Source organism: Phalangium opilio, unplaced genomic scaffold (assembly GCF_054372755.1).
Source record: "Phalangium opilio isolate 3A_F unplaced genomic scaffold, DU_Popi_V2 ptg000209l_1, whole genome shotgun sequence".
Lineage (NCBI taxonomy): Eukaryota > Metazoa > Arthropoda > Arachnida > Opiliones > Phalangiidae > Phalangium > Phalangium opilio.
In genome coordinates, this window is record NW_028324217.1 from 2993370 (window position 1) to 3017833 (window position 24464).

Genomic DNA, 24464 nt, shown 5'->3' on the forward strand with positions numbered 1-24464 from the left:
AAACACACAACCGCGACCGTAAATTTTTTCCAAAGAGCATAGACTCAGAGTCAGACATGGAGGCATAACACCAAAATCTGGAGGACTTCCCGAGATTCAGACTTATTTCCAGCCCACTTTTTCCGGCGTTATTACTAAGCCTACTTTTTCAAAAACGCCGGTAAACCGTGTTCCACTTCGAAGTCCAGTAAAATTGAACTTTATTTATCGAAAATTAAGTAATAACTTTTAAAAAGATGCCCAAATACGATGACCAAGTTGTAGATGAGCAAATTGAAGAAGATGATGAAGTATGGTTCGTGTTTTAAACGGGAATTAGGCTTAAGTTCAATAATGTATGTTTCAGGAAGCCTTCTTCCAAGATGTCGACACTCTTCAAAATCATGGCATCGTTAGTATTTAGGCTTATTTTAGCTAAATTATTTTATAAATATGAACTAATTATATTTAATAGAACGTTGCTGACATCAAAAAACTTAAAAGTGCTGGGATTTGCACTATTAAGGTTATATATCATAGGTCCTAGGGTAATGGTGCAGTTAGGCCTAATAACTTATAATAAACATAAATAGGGCTTACAAATGACCACAAAGAAGAAGTTATGCAACATTAAGGGACTTTCCGAGGCGAAAGTTGACAAAATGAAAGAGGTTGTTGCTAAAATTGGCGAAAACTCTTTTTTAACTGCCTTTGAAGTTTGCGAAAAACGTAAACAAGTTTTTAAAGTTAGCACTGGAAGTTCTGAGTTAGAGTAGGTTATTTAATTCGCCATTAAATTAATTTAATGCTAATTTAAATTAAATTAAACATGGCTACAGCAATTTGATGGGAGGGGGCGTTGAAAGCATGGCAATTACTGAAGTTTTTGGCGAATTTCGAACTGGCAAAACGCAATTATCTCACACTCTTTGTGGCAAGTGTTTCGCGCATTGTTTAATGAGACTAGAAAGATCGGAACATAATTGAACTTTAACCTTTATAGTCACGTGTCAATTGCCGACAGATAATGGATATACTGGCGGGAAAGTCATGTTTATCGATACTGAGAATACATTGTGGGGTTTTTATTTTTATTTTTTAATCTTAATTTAGATAAGTTTTAATTAAAATTTAATTACGATTAGTCGCCCTGATCGTTTACGATCAATTGCGGATCGGTTTGGTTTAGATCACGGTGCAATGCTGGAAAATATTCTATACACTCGCGCCTTTACCAGTAATTAAATTAATTACTCTTAGCACGTGTTAGGGGGTCAAAGTTCACGAATAAATACTATTATTTTAAAAAAAAATTAATTAGGCGAGCACCAATATGAGCTTTTGGATCAAGTTGCCGGCAAATTTCACGAAGAGGCCGGAGTTTTTAAGCTACTTGTAATAAATCTTATTCCCGATGCGTGGGCCGAGGCTTAACGACTTATGGGTCAAAATAGTGCGTCGGCTGCTTCAAAGTCGAAATATTTAGATATTTTCGACTCTGAAGCAGACGACGCATCATTTTAACGCAAATTTGTCATTATTGCCTTAACCCTTGGCACATGCACTGGTAATAAGGCGCGTTAATTATTTAATTAAATTTAATTTAATTAAAGATTATCGACTCCATTATGGCATTATTCCGAGTTGATTTCAGCGGACGAGGCGAACTAGCTGACCGTCAGCAAAAACTAGCTCAAATGCTATCGAAACTTCAAAAAATATCCGAAGAATATAATGTGGCCGTTTTTATTACTAATCAAATGACCTCTGACCCCGGGGCCGCTATGTCATTCCAAGCTGACCCTAAAAAACCTATTGGAGGTCATATTCTTGCCCATGCTTCAACTACGCGCATTAGTTTACGCAAAGGTCGCGGTGAACTTCGTATTGCCAAAATTTACGATAGGTGAGAATTATTTTTGGGGGGTTTTAATCGACCTTGACCCTTCTGAAAGGTCATAGTCTGGTGTGTCTTACCATTTGGTATTTTTCTTGAAGTCCGGATATGCCAGAAAATGAAGCCACATTCGCCATTACTGCTGGTGGTATTGCAGATGCAAAGGAGTGAACCACAACATTATTTTAATTATTAACTTTTAAGTTCTCTAATGTTTATCGAAGTATTTTAACCTTATCTTAAAAAATGTACATTTTATGAGAGATTTTATGTATTTATTATTAAATAAATATCTTGTTCATTTAAATAAATACTTGGTATTATCAAATTATTTTAACGGCAAAGGCTTACCTCTATCAAAAATTACGTTCACGGATCCATTCATTGCCTTTGGCTGTAGACGCCATGTAAAATGAGAAGCAGACGACACTCAAATTAACGCTTACATTACACGAACCAACGAATTATAGGGACTTGGCAGTACTACGTCAGGCTACCTTCCACTAGTGCTAAAAAACATACCAGGAGGAGGGGCTTATGTAGCTTTCATTCTGTTAAAAAAACATACCATAATGGCGCTGGGGGCGGAGTTAAGCCCGAATAGGGACTTAGCATTAGTATTACTACGCCATGAAACGTCAGGCTACCTTCCACTAGTGTTAAAAAACATACCAGGAGGAGGGGCTTATATAGCTTTCATTCTGTAAAAAAACATACCATAATGGCGCTGGGGGCGGAGTTAAGCCAGAATTGCCAAGTCCCTATTAAGAGAGGAGGTCATTGGGGGTCAAAGGCGCTCTATTAATTCTTGGTATTAGAAGTACTTAGTGCTAGTAGTATTCCTGGTACTAGAGTATCTGTAGACAGAGGGGCTAATCGCTGCCAAACTCCCTGTACATCGATTACGGATTACGTTTAATCATTTCAACACTGTTAAGGAGCTAAGGGCAGGGCTTTTAAAGACTACGCATAATCACTTTAGTACAGTCAAAGGTAGAGCCGCGTACACCGAGTGACCGGTCCCTCGCTGTAGACAAAACAGCGTCAATAGGGACTTGGCAGTACTACGTCATGCAACGTCAGGCTACCTTCCACTAGTGCTAAAAACATACCAGGAGGAGGGGCTTATATAGTTTTCATTCTGTTAAAAAAAAACATACCATAATGGCGCTGGGGGCGGAGTTAAGCCCGAATTGCCAAGTCCCTATAGTCCAAAAATGACGTCAATGTCTTATTTTTTTGTAGAGAAGTTTTTAGTTATGTCTACTGCAAACCCTTATGTAATTTTACCGTCGTCAGTCCGGCGGTACCTAAAAAAGTCCCGTTTTTCCATTTTCCATTAAAATTAAATAAAAATACCAAAAAACCAAAAAATTCAAAACAAAAAAGATTTTATTTACTTTGAATAAACTTTACATAAGCCTATTTTGAAAAAAAAAAGGCTGAATTTGATAAATATTAACTTTGTTTATAGCAGAAATGCAAGTGTTGGGTATTTAATTATTTAATTTTTTTTTTTTTTAATTTTTCATTTACTTAGAAAAATTACTAAGTAACGAAAACCAAAAAGTAAAAAACAAAAAAAAAAATTGTTCCAAACAAAATAAACACGTGATTTGTTCGTTAAAGATTTTTTACGGGTTATATAAATAAACACCCTTTTTTTTTGAAAAATATTTGAATAATGCCTCTAGAATTCAGAAAAAAAATATAATAAACCTTTTTTCAACTTGAATTATAAACCATATATACACGAAAGGCAAAAAAATTAACACATTTTTTGTCCGCATGTAACACACGTGTGTAAATGTAACAAATATATTAAACCGTGAATATATTTGTATGTTTGTTTGTTTGTTTGTTTGTTGTTTACCAATACATAATAGAAAACGTAATTTATGTAAATTTAGGGGAAACAAAAGTTGTTATTAATCAATCGAAATTTTGTTCAAACAAAATAATATATAACTCCCAAATTAAAAAAAAAATCCCATTTCTAATATATTTGAAAAAAAAAAATATATGACGATTTAAATAATTTTAAATGTTCAAAGTAGTACATTACATTTCTCTGATTGGTCCGTATTTCTTACTTTCCCCGAATTTCAATTTCAAAATTTTCCAAAAAGATTTTTTTTTACACAACTAGGCCTATACTTTTCAAAGTTCTATTAGATGTATAATTTTTTTTTTATAATCATTTCTGTTGGAACTTTTCAAGTTTATTTTTTTTTCTTCGTTCATCGAATATTATTTAATTTAAAGGTATATCTAAATATTTATTTAGCAGCCGCTAATTGATTATTAATTATAGCGGCTACCTTAGTTGCACTTTCACCTTCCAAGAAAGAGTTGTGGTTGCCACTTACAGTGTGAACGTCAACCTCACCATCAACCATCTTTAAGAAATAATAAACGAGACATAAGTATAATAATTCAAACTATTCTAATATCTGCACCTACAAGCAAACGATTTAAAATTTCCAACTATTCTAATATCTGCACCTACAAGCAAACGATTTAAAATTTCCAACTATTCTAATATCTGCACCTTCAAGCGAACAATTTCAAACTATCCTAATATCTGTTCCTTCAAGCGAACAATTTCTAACTACGCTAATATCTGCACCTTCAAGCGAACAATTTTAAATTTCAAACTATTCTAATATCTGCACCTTCAAGCGAACAATTTCAAACTATCCTAATATCTGCACCGTCAAGCGAACAATTTCAAACTATCCTAATATCTGTTCCTTCAAGCGAACAATTTCAAACTATCCTAATATCTGTACCTTCACGCGAACAATTTCAAACTATCCTAATATCTGTACCTTCACGCGAAAAATTTCAAACTATCCTAATATCTTAACCTTCAAGCGAACAATTTCAAACTATCCTAATATCTGTACCTTCAAGCGAAAAATTTCAAACTATCCTAATATCTGTACCTTCAAGCGAACAATTTCAAACTATCCTAATATCTGTTCCTTCAAGCGAACAATTTCAAACTATCCTAATATCTGTTCCTTCAAGCGAACAATTTCAAACTATCCTAACGAAATATCCGTGTCTTCAAACGAGCAATTTAAAATTGCACTTTGCTCGCATATTACAGGCAAATTTGGAATTGCAAAGGCTACTTAAAGTAAAAAGAATGATTACCTTGCTTAGTCCGTAGTCTTTGGGTAAATGAGACGCCATTTTGATACTTTCATGAGCCTTGATTAATGTAACATCTCCTTTGAATTTGTTAGTAACTTTATAATTAGAAGTTGCCAAAAGCTTTCTGTAGAACGCGTCAGCGGCTTGCTCCAAATTTTTGCGGTTGAAATCAATTCCCGTACTTTGGACTAAAATATCACTGGCCATCGCGAGTTGCTCCTCCCAAGTCTTCAAACTTTGCAGTCGATTAATCAGCTGCAATTGCCAATAAAACACCCATTAATTTTCATCAACCCCCTTGCGTTGAAATTAAGTTAAAATATCAAATATATGAGAGTTGCCAAGAAGGTATTAGCAAGAATGGAAAGTTTCTAAACATTCTTGCTAACAAAAATAAATGATGACGTAATGGGCCAAATTTGACTCTAAATTCATTTTCATTAAACGTTAATTCAGAGTCAACAGATGATTATGGTTAATTAAAGTTAAAGTTAAAATTTAATTCTATTAAATCTAAACTCACGTCGTCAAACGTTTGCTTATCCTTTCGAAACGGCAAGATTATTTATAATAAATAACTTATTTTTTAAACACTAACTGCGTAAGGTCAAAGGACAAAAGAATAAACATTACCTCTAAGCATTGGCTATCCGTGAATCGCAATAAGAATATTCTCAAAGCGATGATTGGTCCTTCCGTTTGCATGTTCTTCATACGCCCGACTTGTTTTTCAACATGAATACTCATGAAATCAGGCGCGCCATCGAGCAAGGTTAGAGTCTTGACACCCTTCTTGACGCCCAACTCTTTCTGAATAGCTAGAGCCATTTCGAACGCCACCAAACCACCGAAGGAGTAACCGCAAATGTGGTAAGGACCTTCGGGTTGAACGGCTTTGATTTGCTGCAAGTAGAATTTAAATGGTAAGACTTTGAAGCTAAGCCTTGGTCCTGTGAGGTAGGGTCAAGTCATGGCACCAAATAGGGTTAGTTTGTTCAATGGTAAAGTTATTTACCTGAACGTAGTAGGCGGCTAGTTCTTGAATGGTGGAAATCGGGGCCTTTGCCGTACATTGGAGACCGAGGGAAGATATGTTGAGATGAGAGCTAACAGATTCCAGCATAACGGAGAAGCCTTCGATGGGATGCACCATGAAGATGGGTTTAGGGGATTTTAATTTATTGAGGGGAATAATAACTTCTTCGGGTAGTTTAATGTCTATCACTTTAGTGTTGTGCATGCCAAAGTCACCGTTGACTCCGTTAACGTATTCGCGTTCGGGTGTCAGTCCTCGTTTCTCTGGACTGAGACTTCTGGATCGTTTAGGAGACGCGGTTCCAAGTGTCGCCCCGCTACCTCCTCCAATTTCTATTAACATCTTCATACTCAGAACGCGAATTTCTTGAATGGATAGGTTCATATCATAGTCTCTTTCGAGCGTTTGCTTGACCTCGACACCCATCAGGGAGTCCAGTCCAAGTTCACCGAGTGTGATATCACCGTTAACAGTACTAATGTCTTTTAAACCTATCCAAATAACATACAGAGATTGAAACAGGACAGAGTTTAAAACAGGACAGAGTTTAAAACAGGACAGAGATTAAAACAGGACAGAGTTTAAAACAGGACAGAGATTAAAACAGGACAGAGATTAAAACAGGACAGAGATTAAAACAGGACAGAGATTAAAACAGGACGGAGATTAAAACAGGACGGAGATTAAAACAGGACGGAGATTAAAACAGGACGGAGATTAAAACAGGACGGAGATTAAAACAGGACGGAGATTAAAACAGGACGGAGATTAAAACAGGACGGAGATTAAAACAGGACGGAGATTAAAACAGGACGGAGATTAAAACAGGACGGAGATTAAAACAGGACGGAGATTAAAACAGGACGGAGATTAAAACAGGACGGAGATTAAAACAGGACGGAGTTTAAAACAGGACGGAGTTTAAAACAGGACGGAGTTTAAAACAGGACGGAGTTTAAAACAGGACGGAGTTTAAAACAGGACGGAGTTTAAAACAGGACGGAGTTTAAAACAGGACGGAGTTTAAAACAGGACGGAGTTTAAAACAGGACGGAGTTTAAAACAGGACGGAGTTTAAAACAGGACGGAGTTTAAAACAGGACGGAGTTTAAAACAGGACGGAGTTTAAAACAGGACGGAGTTTAAAACAGGACGGAGTTTAAAACAGGACGGAGTTTAAAACAGGACGGAGTTTAAAACAGGACGGAGTTTAAAACAGGACGGAGTTTAAAACAGGACGGAGTTTAAAACAGGACGGAGTTTAAAACAGGACGGAGTTTAAAACAGGACGGAGTTTAAAACAGGACGGAGTTTAAAACAGGACGGAGTTTAAAACAGGACGGAGTTTAAAACAGGACGGAGTTTAAAACAGGACGGAGTTTAAAACAGGACGGAGTTTAAAACAGGACGGAGTTTAAAACAGGACGGAGTTTAAAACAGGACGGAGTTTAAAACAGGACGGAGTTTAAAACATGACGGAGTTTAAAACATGACGGAGTTTAAAACAGGACAGAGTTTAAAACAGGACAGAGTTTTGTTAAGAATGGTAGACGGGAAGTGTTTAGGCTTACCTAAGATACGTCCGATGGCTTGTAGTAGATCTTTCTTTCCGCTGGCATCCGTACTTGCCGAAATTCTCTCAGCAGGAACGAAACTGGACACGACGGCCGGACCATTAGTGCTTCCGTGAGTTTCGCAAGAATCGACTTCGGGTGAGAGTTGCAAGAAGTGGTCGAGGGTAGAGAGACAAGACTGAATTCTTTGCGGTAGAGATCCTCCAACAACAACGTCATTGCCTCCCATCGTTTCTTGTACGACTCCGACATCTCCGATGGCTCCCCATTGAATGGCCAATCCGGGTAACCCATCCTTTTGTCTTTGCTCGCATATTCTCTCCATGACGGAATTGGCGAAACCGTAATTGGTTTGACCCGCGTTACCGCGTCCGCAACTGACGGATGAGAAGGCGACGAACCATTCCAAATCGGGGCAGAGACTACGAGTGACTTGGTCAAGATGAATGGTACCGTTTACTTTAGGTTCGGCGACTTTGGTGAAGTCTTCGACTGATTGGTTATCTAAAAGGGCATCCCTTAAGACCATAGCGAGGTTAAATACGCCACCGATGGGTCCCAATTTCATGGATTCCTTGATTAGGGCTTCAGCGCCCGCTTTGGTCGATGCGTCTTTGGTTGAGACTTCAACTTTAATTCCACCCTTTCTCCATCTCTTCAGGCACAACTTTTGATATCCAGTACGCGCTCCGGTACGTGACGTAACGACCAATCGTTTGCAACCACGCTCGATTAACCAGGTACCGAGTTCGAGACCAAATCCTCCTAGACCTCCGGTGATGATATAAGTTTTGTCCGGGTGACAGAAAGATTTCGGAATGGCTGGGACTTGTATGGAGACGGGTGCGATTTGCTTAACGTTTTCTTCATCGCGAACCTTGATGACAACTTTACCGATGTGTTTACCACTGGCCATGAAACGGAAGGCGTCTTCGGCTTCGTCCCAACGGAAGAGGGAAGTTTCCAGAGGTCGAACGGTACCGTTCTTGATGCCTTCGGTCACCAGTTCGACTACTTCTTTCTTGGCAGAGGAAGTGGCGCAGGTTTCGTTAAAGAGGGCGTCCAATAAGATACCGTGGAAGGAAATGTTCTTAAGGAAGGCGGACATGCCCAATGGATTGTTGTTGCTAAGATCGAATTTTCCAATTTCTAAGAAACGACCGTGTTGGGCCAGACAACGGACGCTGGCTTGGAGCTTCTCTTCGGCCAAGGAGTTGAGGACCAAATCAACTCCTCTTCCTTGAGTTTCTCTCTTGATGTCATACTCGAAGGTTAAATCGCGGGAATTACTAAAGTTCCTGTCTTGGAGTTGAGGGAAACGTTTCTTCAAGTACTCCCTCTTCTCCTTGGAGCCAACGGTAGTGAAGACTTGGCAGCCCATGCTGAGTGCGATAGCGATAGCGGCTTGTCCAACACCACCACTTCCGGAATGTATTAAGATGCTTTCACCTTGCTTGAGGGCTCCTCGGATGACCAAAGCGTAATAGGCCGTAGTATAAGCGACAGGAACAGTGCTAGCTTGTTCCATAGTCCAATTATCAGGAACTGGCCACACGAACTCTGGATCAACCAGAACGGTAGTGGCCAAACTCTTGGCTTCGACCAATCCCATGACGCGACGACCTTTGGGACTATCTTCTCGACCAGCGAATTCAAGACCCAAAATGCAGTCCTGGGTTGCCAAATCACCTTTGAAAGAACAGATTATTAATTATTAAAACTATAACTATCTTACGTCATGGATTGCGTAGTCTTGACGATGTATTCTTACCTGGAATCGCGTCAGGTGGAAGTTTTCCTGTAGCTAACATGATATCACGGAAGTTAAGTGGTGCGTAATAGACGTGACACAATATTTGTCCTTTTTGAAGCTTCTTGGGGTTGTAGAATTTCAATGGGGATTGGATCCATCTCAGGCTCGACAAGTCACCGCGGGTTAGGACGTTTAAGTAGGCGTGTTGAGTGGAGATACCAGAGCCATCGGTAGATGAAGGAAGCCCGAAGTGGCGGAAGCTACCCCACTGACCATTACGGTTGACGTTCATTACTAAATCTTTGCTAATTACATCGGCGTAGAATGGATCACTTGGTTTAAACTCTGGTAGGGTTTTGTTGTTCAAGTTCGCGTTGAAGACACATCTAATTGAAAACAATTAGATGTTAACTTCGTGGAATGGGTTGGTACTTGGTTCTCTGGTACAAATGATAAAAAAGTAACTCACCTAATCTTCTTTCCGCCAAATTCTTGTCTTAGACAATTGACTAATCCCACGATACCAATAGTTGGTTTATCAGCCAATATCCATAGATTTTCTCCATCAGGGGTGCTCTCTGTATTATAAACCGCATCTTTCAAGTCATCAACCCAAGCGGCGAAATTATGGTTATCCAATTTTATCACAGTTTGTTTTTGTTGAGGTGTCGGTGGGTTTTTCTGTTTTCTCAAAAGGTACAAAGCCGAAGTGACGTTGTCGGTCTTCTTGCCAACCATGGTCAAACCAAGTTCCTTGCAAGCGGCTTCGATATCTTCTTCGCACTTCTCGGGTAGGTTTTGTTCGCTTACCACAGACAAGAATTTCTCAGCCGGGGTTAGACGAGTTCTTTCCATCAAGATAATGAAGCCATTGTCCTTAGCTGCCTCAGCGACGGTACGCAAAGCTGATTTCAACGTACGTCCATTACCAGTAGTAGCGCTTAGATCCTTAGCCACCACCAAGTCAAAGCTTTCAGATGGTCCTTCCTTCGAGTTCAAATCCCATTTGATTGTCTTGACGCCATCACCCAAGCTAGCGGAATCGAGAGTAGAATCATTAACGACTTGTCCAACGGTGTAATCGGCAGTAATGGTCATGTGGTACGAATTGACGTAGTTAAGTAGACGCGAGGCGATGCTATGATCAGCAGCGGCCTCCAAGATTCTTAGCTTGGTTACACTGGGGGTATTCTCAATTACAAGATCCAAGGCAGACCTCAGGGATTTTTCGTTCAACAATGAAGTTGACAGTATGTCTTTGGTTAAAGAGTGGCTATGGCTTGCGATGGCTTTCCTGATATTCTCTTGCAAATTACTGTTGTTGTTGCGTGAAACGGTGGAGTCCAGAATGTCCTTTAATATGTTAAGTAGGACGTAGTTATCCTTGCCTTGATCCAAGTAACGGTTCAACACGTGGTCAGAAGCTTCCAAGAAACCGTTCATAACTTCGCTGATCTGAGCCTTGTTGCGACCACTGGCTTCCAGGATTTTTCTGGCCAATGAAGAACAGACTTGAGTGTATTCCTCAATGACGGTGCGTTCTTGCCTGGAGAGGACCATTGAGTCCACGTTGGGTACGAATTGATAACCCTCCAAAGTTGGCGGACTTTGTCCACCCTGTCTTCTGGGCGCCATACTGACCTTCAACCCCTCAATTTCAACGGCACCCGATGCGCAAACGTTAATGTAGGGATCGCTGTAAACTGGGATCTCGGAGACCTCATCGGCTTTGGGTTGTTGTCGTGGGTCGATCTTAACTTTCTGGAATCTGGTCGGCAAGTATAACCCACGATATTTCATGCTCAAGATTGGGAACTGAAGCATGGTGTCCATATAGGTTACCCAGTTGCCATCCCAGCGTAACTTTCCAACAAGACCGGTTGATTCGGCTTCCAGTACACCTTGGAAGGTTGGACCATAGTCGTAGCCTCTTAGTCTCAGTTCCTTGTAGAAATCCTTGCTGTCTAATGTGAACTCTGTCACGGTTTCTTCCCTTAAGGGTGATTTCTTTACTTGTTCTTCAAGACGCAGGGTTGTGTCTTCGGGTACGGAAATCGTTCCGGTTACAGCGACGGATCCACCTTCGCATATCTCAAACTCGCCAGTAGTGGCCATGAGTCCGATACTGAAGGTAACGGTACCTTCTTTAGGGATAACGGTTGCGCGATGTAAGGTGACATTTTCGAAGACAACCGGAAGTTCGTCAAAGCTACATTGCTTTTGTTTAGCCAAGGATTTCCAAGCCAGCATCAAGTACCCGGTAGCTGGGTATAGAACACGACCGTCGATCATGTGACCAACGATGTAATAGTCGGGGGATTCGGTATCCCCGCAATTGACCTCGACAGTTTGGTCGGAAGAAATTCGGGTAGCGGCAAAGTCTTCCAAAGATGGAGTTTGCCAAGAGTGAGAATGGTCCCATTGTACCAAACTGGCAATGCTGGGTGTTCCACGTGGAACTGGATACGGAACTGGTGCGTACAATTTCTTTACATTGGGATTAAGACCGCTGTTGTAAAGCCTAAAAGAGGGCAGACGACGTTTAGTTTCGGGAGATTATTTGTAAAAAGGTGTTCTGAGCATAAGGATAATTTTTAAACTAGTCCTTGGGACCAGTGACCCCCCCTAGTGTCGTAAATAATAAACTGGTCTCCGGAGTAGTCCCAGCCTTTGTTCTCCCTTGGATGAGACTGTAATGGATTGGAAAAGTTCGGTACCTAAGCTCGGGACACGTGATTGCCCAATATCGTTTTTATTTCGGTCGTCGTTTAGTGCTGCCATCATGGAGAAGAATTTTAAATTTGAGAAATTATTTCACCTTGTAAATGACGTAGGTTCGGCTAGTTTGAGCAGACTGCGTTCTTATCCCTCCGTAAATGGGATATTTCGTGAATGAAACTGTATAGTTTAATTTTGAAATGGATGAGGAAGCTTATTCACAAATTTATGAAGAACATAGTTACAGTTGTGTTTCGAACAAAAGCTGCCCAGGTAAATAGTTATTTCTTTTGCACATAATTTGGTCAAGATCAAATTTGTCTCTAAGCCTTGAACTAAAAATCCTAACTCAGACTTAAATGTTCATCTACATCAAATTCAATAATTTCTTAGTACATACTGAAATGAATTAATATTTTATACCGTTATTAAGTTAATATCTCTTCAAACCTGAGACTGAGATAGTCTCATCCAAGTTAAAACCGTTAACACTTCACTTTTAAAAAAGATATTGTGAAAAAAGCAGACGAGTTTTGAAAAAATTCTACAGTAGGTGTCTCTCAAGTCGTACGACCGAACTAAAAACCCCCAAACAGCCCCCCTTCTGTCCCGAGGTGAGGTACCCGCCGCCCGTGTTAGATGTATGCTATATTCCAATCCATTACAGTCTCATCCAAGGTTCTCCTATAGATTTGCAATTAATAAACTGGTCCCGAGGACCAGTAACCCCCCTAGTGTCCTAAATAATAAACTGGTCTCCGGAGTGGTCCCAGCCTTTGTTCTCCTATAGATTTGCAATTAATAAACTGGTCCCGAGGACCAGTAACCCCCTAGTGTTCTAAATAATAAACTGGTCTCCGGAGTGGTCCCAGCCTTTGTTCTCCTATAGATTTGCAATTAATAAACTGGTCCCGAGGACCAGTAACCCCCCTAGTGTCCTAAATAATAAACTGGTCTCCGGAGTGGTCCCAGCCTTTGTTCTCCTATAGATTTGCAATTAATAAACTGGTCCCGAGGACCAGTAACCCCCTAGTGTCCTAAATAATAAACTGGTCTCCGGAGTGGTCCCAGCCTTTGTTCTCCTATAGATTTGCAATTAATAAACTGGTCCCGAGGACCAGTAACCCCCCCCCCTAGTGTCCTAAATAATAAACTGGTCTCCGGAGTGGTCCCAACCTTTGTTCTCCTATAGATTTGCAATTAATAAACTGGTCCCGAGGACCAGTAACCCCCCTAGTGTCCTAAATAATAAACTGGTCTCCGGAGTGGTCCCAGCCTTTGTTCTCCTATAGATTTGCAATTAATAAACTGGTCCCGAGGACCAGTAACCCCCATGCACTTTTTGAATTAAAAAACTCGTCCAAGCAATTAATAAACTGGTTTTGGACCAGTGGACGTGTGCTATTTCTAAGTCTGGTTCTGAGTACTTACTTCCCAATGGAGGACAGGAAATGCTCGACATTGTTGGGATGTTTCCTTTTCATCAAAGAAACGTAAGTGCAATCGGTTCCCAACCTCCTCTTGACAATAGCTTGCAATAATCCATGAGGAGCGATTTCAATGATGATGGCATTCTTGGGGACATGTTCCAATGATTCGTGGAACAACACGGGCGACAATAAGTTATTAACGTGATATGCCGCTGAGGAGAACTTGGCCAAAGGTTGATTCCAACGAGCTTCGGGAATGGAAGAACTAATCCAGCGACTCGTTCTGGGTTTCGGGTTGGTGATCACTTTGTCCAGGGCATTCCTCAACTTATCAACCATGGGATTCAAGTAATGGCTGTGGAAGGCGATACCGCAACTCTTAACTTCCCTAGCGAAGATATTCTCGGCACGTAGCTCTTCAAGGAAGCCCGCTACTTTATCAGAAGGACCCGAGATGGTAACAGAGTCCTCGGCGTTGTGACAAGCGCCAATGACACCTTCTGGGCAACGACGTTTGGCTTCTTCCCACGTTAACCCAACAGCAGCCATAGCACCGGATGGTAACTCAGTGTCTTCGCAACATTTACCTCTCCAATAAGCTGCCATCAACATCTGCTCGGCATTGAAGCAACCATCGGCGTACGAACAACCAAGTTCTCCCACGGAATGTCCGACAATTCCTTCAGGGACAATGTCCAATTCACGCATGATATCAACAAGGGCGATTTGAACTGCGGCGATAACGATGAAGGACGCGGTAATACGGCTTAAGTCTTCATCGGTGCCATTGACAACTAAGTTGACCAAATCAACCCCGAATGGTTTAAGAAGATCAGCCGATCGGGACATGGATCTGGCGAATGGTTCAATGTCCATCATTTCCTTGGCCATACCAGCCCATTGGGAGCCCATACCGGAGAAGAGGAACCATAAAGGTTTCTTGTCATTTGGTGCGCGTTCAGTTAGTTTGATTGGTTCCTCGCCAGGGTTCTTGATCAACATGTAACCACGGTAAGGCATACCGGTGGTAGGCGCTTTACTGGCCTCTTCCAGGAGGACTAAAGCTTCATCCGGATAGTTTTCGGTTTCCAACTTTTGAAAGATAAATTCAGTCGCTTCTTCAGTACGTCCACAAGTCAGAGCCAATCTTGGAATTTTTCTGGAAGTTGGTGGATGTGCTTGGGCACTTGAGTTGCCCTTGAGTACAACATGGGCATTGGCGCCTCCGAATCCGAAACTGTTAACGCCAACAACTGCCCCTGTTTTAATCGGAATTGGGCTGTTGACTACCTTCAATCGTCCGTCTAATAAACCCTTGATGTTAGGGTTAGGGTTCTTATAATGAAGATTGGGTGGAATTAATCCTTCTTCCAACGCGATTATAACCTTGGCCAATGAACACATGCCTGTAAGTTGGGTTATAAATAGACGGTTAGGGTTGCAACATGATTTCAAGAAGTAATTGCATACGTACCAGAAGAAGGTTCGGAATGTCCCATATTAGACTTAATGGATCCAATTAGTAAGGGTCCGGTTCTATCTTTGCAAAAAACGTCGGTAATCGCGCCCAATTCCTCAGGATCTCCGACTTTGGTACCAGTACCGTGAGCTTCGACGTATGTTACGTCCTTAGGGTCAACTTTAGCCTCGCTGTAAATTTCTTGAAGAAGACGTTTTTGCATCTTGCCAGATGGGTACGTAATACCTTCATTCTTCGCTCCATCCGTATTGGTCTTCGTATGTAAGACAGTGGCGTAGACTCTGCGAGCGTCAGTGGACCTCTGCAGCAGAACAGCTGAGACGGCTTCGGCACGGACGTATCCGTTACCTTCAGCGTCAAAGGCCTTACATTTACCATCCATGGCAAGCATACTTAGTTTGTGGAATTGAAGACTGTTGGTCGGTTTTAGGGTGATGTTAACACCACCAACGATAGCGGCTTCGCATTGATTGGTACGTAGAGACAGGACTGCTTGTTGGAACGCGTATAAACTGGATGAGCAAGCAGTGTCCATCGTGAAACTTGGTCCTTTGAAGTCAAACGAAAACGAGATACGATTGGCCAACATGGCCCTACTACAACCGGTCAAGGCGTAACCCGTAACTTTCTCTTTATCGGCCGTGAAAGCTTCTTCGGACTCTGATAGCGACTGACCAACGAAGACACCGATATTCTTGCCTCTTAGCGACTGTGCGCTGTAACCTAAACAGAATAAAGCACATTTTAGGTCACTTGGACGCCAAGGTAGGTGAGACTATTTCCCAAAACAAGAGTATCGTACCAGCGTCAACAACGGCTTCGTAGACAACCTCCAATAAGACTCTCAATTGAGGATCCATGGTATCGGCTTGCTTAGCGTGGACACCGAAGTAAATGGCATCAAACTTGGTGATGTCCTTAATTTTTCCCTGACGGGTAGGAAGTCCAAATAAACCAGGCTTCCATCGCCTAGCATCTTCGGTGACGAGATCCACTTTGGCAAAAAGATTATTTTTAAATTCGTCTATGCTGTCAGACTCCGGAAATCGTCCGGATATTCCGGATATGACGATATCATCTTCTAGATCCCACTTTGGCATTTTGGAATTGGTGGGTCCGTCTAGAGTATCAGATTCATCAGCCATAACTGGCTCGCTGACGGAATGAGCAGGCATAATTGTCCCGCTTCAATAATCAACTATAACCAAAAAATAGAAAATAAAAACATTTTTAGACTAAATTGTAAATAAACCATATTTATTAATTACTAAAGTGCTCATAGACTATAGCACTAATTTAATAATGATGAATCAACAAAAAATGAGACTTTCTAAAAAAACAGCAAATACCTCTGGCTTTTTAATTACAAATTAAAGGAAAAGTAGAGGTAACATAACATTATACCTTAATTAAAAGAACGGCTGCTTTTTCTAGATATAAAAGGAATTAAATATTAAAATAAATACATTAATTAAATCTTATTACAATATGATAATTAGTACGTTTAATTAGTCTTAAAAAGTCAAGGACTACTGCCTCGCCATCCGCAATTGGTTTAGTACAGGCGTCTGCTAGCAAGAACCTACCTTACCCCTACGGGATTGGTTAAATTCTAACAGGCTGAGAGAGGTAAGGGTTCTAGCTAGCAGACGTCACTTAAGCAATGGCTTACTACTAAATTCCAACCAGCATCTCATTGGTTCTTGAAAACTCACGTCAGCTCGACGCGAATGACGAAAATTACTTGTCTGCTAGCTCGAACCTACCTTACCTTTACCTCTCTCATCCTGTTAAAATTCAACCAATCCCGCAAGGGTAAGAGGCTCTGGATAGCAGACGCCTGGACTAAACCAATGGCGGATGGCGAGGCAGTAGTCCTTGATTATTTTTAATCTGACTAATTAAATGTACTAATTATCATATTGTAATAAGAAATCATTTATTCCTTTTCTTTTAATATTTAATTCCTTTCTTAAATTCCGTTCTTTTAAATTAAGGTATAATGTCACGTTACCTGAACTTTACCTTTAACATATTTCAAGACTGCAAACTATTTCAAAAATCATCCTAAATATTTTCCATATACCAAAGTACAAGCCATATTTTTATATATATATATATATAATTACTAACACAAAATCAAAGTTTAATAACTTAATTTGAATATTTAAGTATTACTATGTCAGCAAGATATGTTAAAGTATTTAAAAAATAATAAAAATAATTTTAAGTATATTACATTGACCCCTATAACACCGACCATATTTATTAATACAAAATATTTTAAAAATCGCTACGCCCTTGCAGATATCATTCTAGAATAGAATTTTCTACGCTCTAACTACCTCTATCAAGGGATGGAATTAGCATCGTCATGTCAACCGTTACATAACACCAGTACATGAATTAATTCATAAAACTTGATATCACCATTTTATTATTAAAAAATAAATAAAATAGCAGCGTATCACGCACTGACAAGTAACGTTGTTAAATAGCGTACAATAATCACGTGCTTTACTAAGGTAACTCGTCATTAGTGGAATGCCAATAGGAAATATTAACGGCGTGACCAAGGGTGGTATGGGTAATGAAATGACGTAGACATTATTGCGATATAGGCCTAGATTAAATTGCATTTACTTCCTTCTATTACGAATCTATTACACCTTGAAGTTGCACGCATGCACTATGGGACTCTACATCGAGAAATCAAATCCCTTCTCTTAACACAAACAGAAGTCTATAATGGTCCCCTGGTACAAATGGAGATGGTTGATAATTCTTGCCTACACACTAAAATCACTCATGGTATGATTCTGATAAGTTTCAGCCTTAAATTAAGCCTGGGGAAATCGATTTTGAGTGGAAAATGTAACGTCTATCCAAGAAGTGATATCTAGTTTACTAGGAAGAAGGTATAAGATGCCTAAGTATTCGCGGGCCATAGTCCCAGTCCCCCTTTCAAAATACAAGGGGGGCGTAAAAGGAGGCCACCGGGCTATTTCGCTGCCTCTCCTCAGTCGGAAAATATGACTGTAATTTTCGTCATTCGCGTCGCGCTGACGTGAGTTTTCAAGAACCAATGAGATGCTGGCCGGTTGTAATTTAGAGGTGGCGGGGATTAACTCCGGACCTACGTCTTTTGGACTGGAGATAAAGCTAGATGTGGCGAATTTATACCTTCTCCCTAGTAAACTAGATATCGCTTCTTGATGGAGATTGAAGTTACATTTTCGGCTCAAAATTTATTGATTTCCCAAAGAAAACCCCCCTTAATTTATGCATGCAGACTTATCACATAATTTGCATACTTTGCTTTATCAATATTACCCTCCCATTTTTCTAAAACCCTGCATAATTAAATCAATGCCTAACTCTATACTAATTGGTTAATAATTTTTTTAAAAAATATTCAAGCAACGTTAATTTAAACCTCCGAGTAATTTTCTAATAAATAAAAACCAAAATCACAAAAAAATTCCCAATGCTTTTTACAGTTAATTATTTTGAATAAAAAAATTTTATCGGCATTTTCTTAAATTATATTATAAAATTAAATAAAGCCCCTAATTAGTTATTAATTTTAAGAAAAAATAATAAAGCAACGTTAATTTAAACCTCTTGAGTAATTTTCTAAATAAAATCCAAATTACAAAAAAAAATTCCAATGCCTTTTACAGTTAATTATTTTCAATAAAACAATTTTTTTTTGTCTTTTGTTAAATTATATTATAAAATTAAATATTTTCATGGACGTTAACTCAAGTTGTTGTGAAGTGACACAACATTATGTTTATGGAAAAACCATACAAAAATTAATAAATATATATTTTAATATTATTATTTATGTACGTTTTTGGGGACTATATAGGGAAGGAAACTCGGTAAAATTCTTTATATTTTCTTAAAAAGATTATTATCTGTTAAAAATCGCAAAAATTATACGGCGATGGCCTCTACAGCCGGGTTTTCCTCAATTTTTGTATATATTAAATGTATGCCTAGTATGTTTTAAACCTATTAGTGTCCAGGAAAAGTCAAAACATCTTGAACGATTGCTTAAGAAAATTTGAATGGCCTATTGAATTGCGTATGCGACGCAATTTTAACAGAAATTAAGCTTAACCATATTTATCTTCAAGGTTTTAAAGGTTTTACCAAGAAGCGATATCTAGTTTATTAGGGAGAAGGTAAATAAATTCGCCCCACGTTTATAATCTAGCTTTATCTCCAGTCCAAACAAACGTATAGTAGGTCCGGAGTTAATCCCCGCCGCCTCTAAATTACAAGCAGCCAGCATCTCATTGGTTCTTGAAAACTCGTGCACGTTAGCGCGACGCGAATGATAAAGAAAATTACTTGTATTTTCCGACTGAGGAGAGGCGAGGCGAACTAGCACGCCTCATTTTACGTCGTCCCCCCCTTGTATTTTGAAAGGGGGAATGGGACTATGGCTCGCACGAATACTTAGGCATCTTATACCTTCTCCCTAATAAACTAGATATAACTTCTTGGTTTTACAATATTGCCCCACAAAACGCATACGTAACGAGTAAATTGAGCCTAAATTTCTTCCAAATGTCATAGAAAATTTTAGACTCAAAATATGTCAAACTCAAAGAACATCCTCTTAATTTATGGTACGGATTTAAAAATGACATTGAAATTGAAAACGAGTTCATAATCGTAACTTTGTAAAAACATTTTTATATCAGTATTATATAATCACATCACCCGATTTTTGTGGAGGTCTCGGATAATCAGAACTTTTATCTCTTGAATTTTCACCAAGCTTTATTTATTGCCTACTAGATAATTAATACCACGAAATTGTAATAAAAGTTTTTAATTGAGACGTAGAATATTACTCATTAAGTTATCACGTGAATTGAATTAATATGATTACATTATAATTAATTTCCAATAAAATTTTTTTTTTAAAGTTCAACCCTAACGCAAATTGCGAATTTTTGATTTATAAACTGGCCCTGAGGGAACTCTAACCAATCAATTAGTAAATCCCAATGCAGCAATCAAGTAACCAACAAAACCTTGATTGTCTTAATTGACGTGGGACAAAAATTAATTAACACACAAGCGCATGCATGCGCCTTGGTTGGCAAATAGTTAAGCATCGCTAATAGATATAGTAATGATGAGGAATTAACTATTTACATGGCGTATGTGCATGATTCGGTTTAGCAATTAACCTTGCCTATAATAAATCTTAATGCTGATATTGGTTATTAAGAATCATGTTATAATTACGGTACCCGCTTTGTGATAGTGGTACACTTCTATCTTTAAGTGAAATATTATATACTTCTGGCTTTATTACTTCCAAAACGAAAATATTTTCCGGCTTTTTCATTCATTATCTCTTTAAAGAGAACATAAACCTACACTGAATTTGAGAATCACCCACTCACGATAAGACGAAATACCATTTCAATTTCCGGCATTAAAACATTAAAATGATATCGAACACATTTTTTGCAGCAACACAGGTCGTTAACAGTATCGAATATAAACAACAAAACAGGTGTTAAATAAATTTATATATAAACCTTTGCAGGTATTTTCCCTCGGCCTGAAATAAATGTTAATACATATTTACTAAGAATTAATTTGACGTAGCTAGCTTGGTTCTTAATTTAAAATTAAAAGAGTATCACGATGGTGTGTCTATAGTCTAGATCTATATACATTTATTCAGTGGGAATTGAAATATCTGCTGCCCCCGGAGCTCCCCCTGGAGGCAAAGAAACTCCGTACTACCCGACGGGATGTGATGTGTCAACCCAACTGGAAAGTGATCCAGAAGGAAAAACCAGCGGCGTTACTAGTTCGTGAACTTCTTTTTTGGGGTTTTTTTTATTTAAAGGTATATTGAAGGGATTCGGATTTCTCAGGACCAGCAAAGGAAAACCCTTTTTTTTTGCGCACCAAATTAGCATAATTTATGCTGTTTTCGTAATGACAAAGGCACCCAATTTTCATATCTCTTATAAAGTTTATACATATCATAAATTAATAATTCAAAAGTCAGTGAAACTAATACTACTTCCTCTTCTACAGTGTCACTGAATGGAAACACCAGTAAGAATATATACAGCTACTAGGAATTATTGTGTAGCCATATCTCCCATGTTAATTTCTATGAATTCGGGTTTTGTGGGTATTAATTCCGGGCTTGAGAACTTACTATCCCCGTCACGCCGAAGTTATAATTCTGATGGTGTCTTTCTAACATTGTGATTAAACTCGTCATTCATAACGATTAGTTTAGCTCCTCCCACAAAGCCCGCCTAGATACGTTTAGAAACTATCTGCATTTTCTAGTGGAAGTAATAGCCCCACCAAAAGAAGTGAATTAAAACGCCTATATAGAAGTATCAGTACTTCGAATGGCAACGTCATACCCTTTCATCTCTTAGCTCAGTGTCATCCCCCTACTAGGCACAGTATCCCCTCTTACAAGAGCGCCTCTAGAGGGAGGGAGGGATACACAGTCAACACCCCCTCTCGAACGATACTAGCTAGTCTATAATGAAGAACATTTCAGCTCAGTTCAGCTGCCCTTTGGATTAGTTAAAATGATGGTAGGACTTTTTTTCTGAAGAAATGATTCGGCGCGGACTAAGAAAAGTAGTTAGAGGAGAGAGAGAGGCAAGCAAGCAAGCAAGCCTTGGTAAATATCTTCCTCATAAATCGGTAAATAACCTACCGACGTTTATACCTTTAAGAGGTGGATTCGGGTGGATTTTTACCCGGTAAAAAGGGATCTTTTTTAGCGGGTTCATTCCGTGTCAAATTAAATTCAAAACAAGTTAAAGAACCTTCGGTGTAAACCCGTTGTTGGCCTGGTCTAGCTTAGGATGGCTACGTAGGGCCCTAAATGCTGCTATGGTCCAAGCTGAACAATTTACTTACGAAAAAAATATACAGGGTGGTACAGATCAGATTATATATATATATATATATATATATATATATATATATACTGTAAGGGTGTCCAGTAAAAATTTAAATGGGAATTTATTTTTTTAGGAATTATAGGATTTTATAGGAGAGAAAAGCATGTGTTTTTATAGGAAAATATAGGATTAAAAATGATGATATTATATAATACTATTTTGGCTTAAACTATGTATAGAAAAATTTAATAAAAATAGAATAACAAATTGGATTTTACTTTGAAAATTCAGAGGAACTTAATTAAATTAAATGATATAATATAATTAAAAACCTGAGCGAGCCTTTGAAGCAATTTCGGACATCTCTAGTCAAATGTCATCTCTTTTTTAAAAGAGATAACTAAAATTTAGGATAAATTGGATGCTAAACTATAATACGAAAACTTCCCAAACTAAGTATAAAAAATATAGGATATTATAGGACATACCTTTCATGATATCATAGTATAATAATATAGGACAGGTTCAAAAAAATATAGGATTTTATAAGAATTATAGGACCACTGGTCTACCAGTATACACTTATTTTGAGTATTCCTTCATTCTTATAGATGGTAGACAAGACTTTTCAAAAGGGTCTAGTGTGATAGGTCTGCGATTATTATGCCGTCGTCAGTCCAGCAATACTCAAAATTATTTTAACTACATCTGATCTGTACCACTCTGTGTATTTGGGTATTTCATACAGGGAAATACTTACTATATTATATAATATACAAACATGGTAGAAAATCTTTTTTTCTTTATGTCAAATTTAGGTCTCTATAGCTATTCTCAGACAATATTTTTTAAAAATTAAGTTTTCCTGTTCATAAATAATTTCTTAAAAATTTTGTAATATAACCTTAATAACAAATTGGATGCAAAATTAGTTAGTTCCGAATAATGCTAGCCATTAAAAATTAAATTAAATTTCACCTTAATGGAAACGGAAATGGCAGTGAAGTAATTTTAATGAATACCGGATATAATCTATTTTGGAAGGATTAATTAGTTAATTTCTAATTTAATTTGTAGCTAAATGGCGGTAATTTAATCAGAGGGGGCAGTCACTAGGTGTACTAAAGCAATTGCACGTATACCATCAGTGTAAAAGGAATCAGAGAGTTACTAGCCCCTCGTTATTAGCACGTGCACCGGTAATAAAAACAGAGGGGAGAGTCACTTCAGTGTTTATTACTAAAACGCATACATGCCCGAAGTACAGAGAATGCGGGAGTTACTAGCCCCTCGATAAAACCACGTGCGAAGATAATAAAACAGAGGGGAGAGTCATTCTTCACTCATAATAAAAAGATTACACGCCCGGTGTACTGAGAAATGGGGTAGTTACAAACACCACGACAATAGCGCTAGCAGCGGGATAAAACAGAACAGAGGGGATAGTCACTCTATATTCACGCCGTACTTGCACATGCAAGGCCTAAATTGAATCCAAGAGCTATTAGCCCCTCATGCAGTAGCCCCATAGATATAAAGAACATGCTATACCATTCCCCCTTATGCGCATGCCGATAAACTCGACACATCGACTAAATAAAATAAATTTAAACAAAAAATAAATGGTCTCAAATAACTAAATAAATTATAAATGATAACATAATAAACCACCTAAAATCAAGGATTCTTTTTGTTAAACGTCCTTCAATTCCAATTAAACTTATTCAAACTCGATTATATTCTTATCACACACTGAATAAAAGAACCTAATTGTAAATAATATGCATTCGAATCCGGTTCTATTTATTAACAAATAGATGCAACGAAATGCAATAATGTAATCGAACTTTTAAATTAATAAAATATAAAATGTTTTTACTTGACATTTCTAAAAACATTCACCTACAGGATGTGTATAAAAAACCGCACAAATTAAACCCATCTTTTTTTGGTAAAATAAAAATCTCAGAAAAGGTTGAGATAGAATCCATACGTGTTTCAAATGCTAATGAAAAATTCCCTCAAGTTTTATATAACATTCCCTGAGGCAAACTTTCCGTTTTTTTAATTTTTTTTAAATAAAATTTTAAGATTCTAAATCTTTAAATTGAAAATACTATGTATCTATGCATCTATGAAGTCCTCGATCTTGAAACTTTCATACATTTTTTTATCTGCTTATGCTTTTTAATGAGAGTTAATTTTATTTAACTTAAAATTAACTTTGCATTTTTATACGTTAATGATACACACAAGAGGTATATTTTAAACTAAAGGTTAATGTTAAATCAAATAGCCCAAAGGTTGGTAATTATTTATAGTCTATTATTATTGTGTTGTTACCTAAGGCATTATAATTATTTAATGTCGTTTTAAAAAATGGAGATGCAATGAAATTGGCCATAGAAATGCATTCATTGCAGCTACAGGTCTACTTATATATTGCTCCATGGTGGAATATTTAGTTGTGGTTAATGGAATTAATGTGTATTATAAGGAATGTTTGATTTAATAG

At 38.3% G+C, this 24464-nt stretch overlaps 2 protein-coding genes across 5 annotated transcripts in view; one reads left to right on the forward strand and one right to left on the reverse strand.

Moving 5' to 3' along the window:
* Positions 1 to 21: 21 nt before the first annotated feature.
* LOC149618386 (meiotic recombination protein DMC1 homolog) lies at positions 22 to 2187 on the forward strand. The gene is made up of 10 exons (XM_089854892.1): positions 22 to 290; positions 347 to 391; positions 455 to 505; positions 573 to 751; positions 819 to 913; positions 983 to 1055; positions 1125 to 1216; positions 1301 to 1374; positions 1593 to 1885; positions 1978 to 2187. The coding sequence occupies exons 1-10, from the start codon at positions 237 to 239 to the stop codon at positions 2045 to 2047; spliced, it is 1026 nt and encodes a 341-aa protein (XP_089711018.1). The 5' UTR covers positions 22 to 236; the 3' UTR covers positions 2048 to 2187.
* A 1063-nt stretch (positions 2188 to 3250) lies between these two features.
* Positions 3251 to 24464, reverse strand: part of FASN1 (Fatty acid synthase 1) — a 51455-nt gene continuing 30241 nt past the window's right edge. For all 4 annotated transcript variants that reach the window (XM_089854925.1, XM_089854924.1, XM_089854923.1 and 1 more), the window contains exons 2-11: positions 15832 to 16227; positions 15024 to 15752; positions 13551 to 14955; positions 9871 to 11922; positions 9420 to 9787; positions 7646 to 9337; positions 6054 to 6565; positions 5672 to 5941; positions 5039 to 5293; positions 3251 to 4275 (exon numbers count right to left, since the gene is read on the reverse strand). In XM_089854925.1, the coding sequence (XP_089711051.1) occupies positions 4156 to 4275; positions 5039 to 5293; positions 5672 to 5941; positions 6054 to 6565; positions 7646 to 9337; positions 9420 to 9787; positions 9871 to 11922; positions 13551 to 14955; positions 15024 to 15752; positions 15832 to 16204 (7776 nt within the window). In that variant the 5' untranslated portion in view covers positions 16205 to 16227 and the 3' untranslated portion in view covers positions 3251 to 4155. The remainder of the gene's footprint in view (positions 4276 to 5038; positions 5294 to 5671; positions 5942 to 6053; positions 6566 to 7645; positions 9338 to 9419; positions 9788 to 9870; positions 11923 to 13550; positions 14956 to 15023; positions 15753 to 15831; positions 16228 to 24464) is intronic.

Excerpts from the sequence above, each read along its gene's own strand:
- LOC149618386 (XM_089854892.1), top strand. The coding sequence starts at position 237 with ATGCCCAAATACGATGACCAAGTTGTAGATGAGCAAATTGAAGAAGAT. Across the intron at positions 291-346 it reads AAATTGAAGAAGATGATGAA|GAAGCCTTCTTCCAAGATGT; the intron begins GTATGGTTCGTG and ends TGTATGTTTCAG. Across the intron at positions 1,056-1,124 it reads ATCGATACTGAGAATACATT|TCGCCCTGATCGTTTACGAT; the intron begins GTGGGGTTTTTA and ends AATTACGATTAG.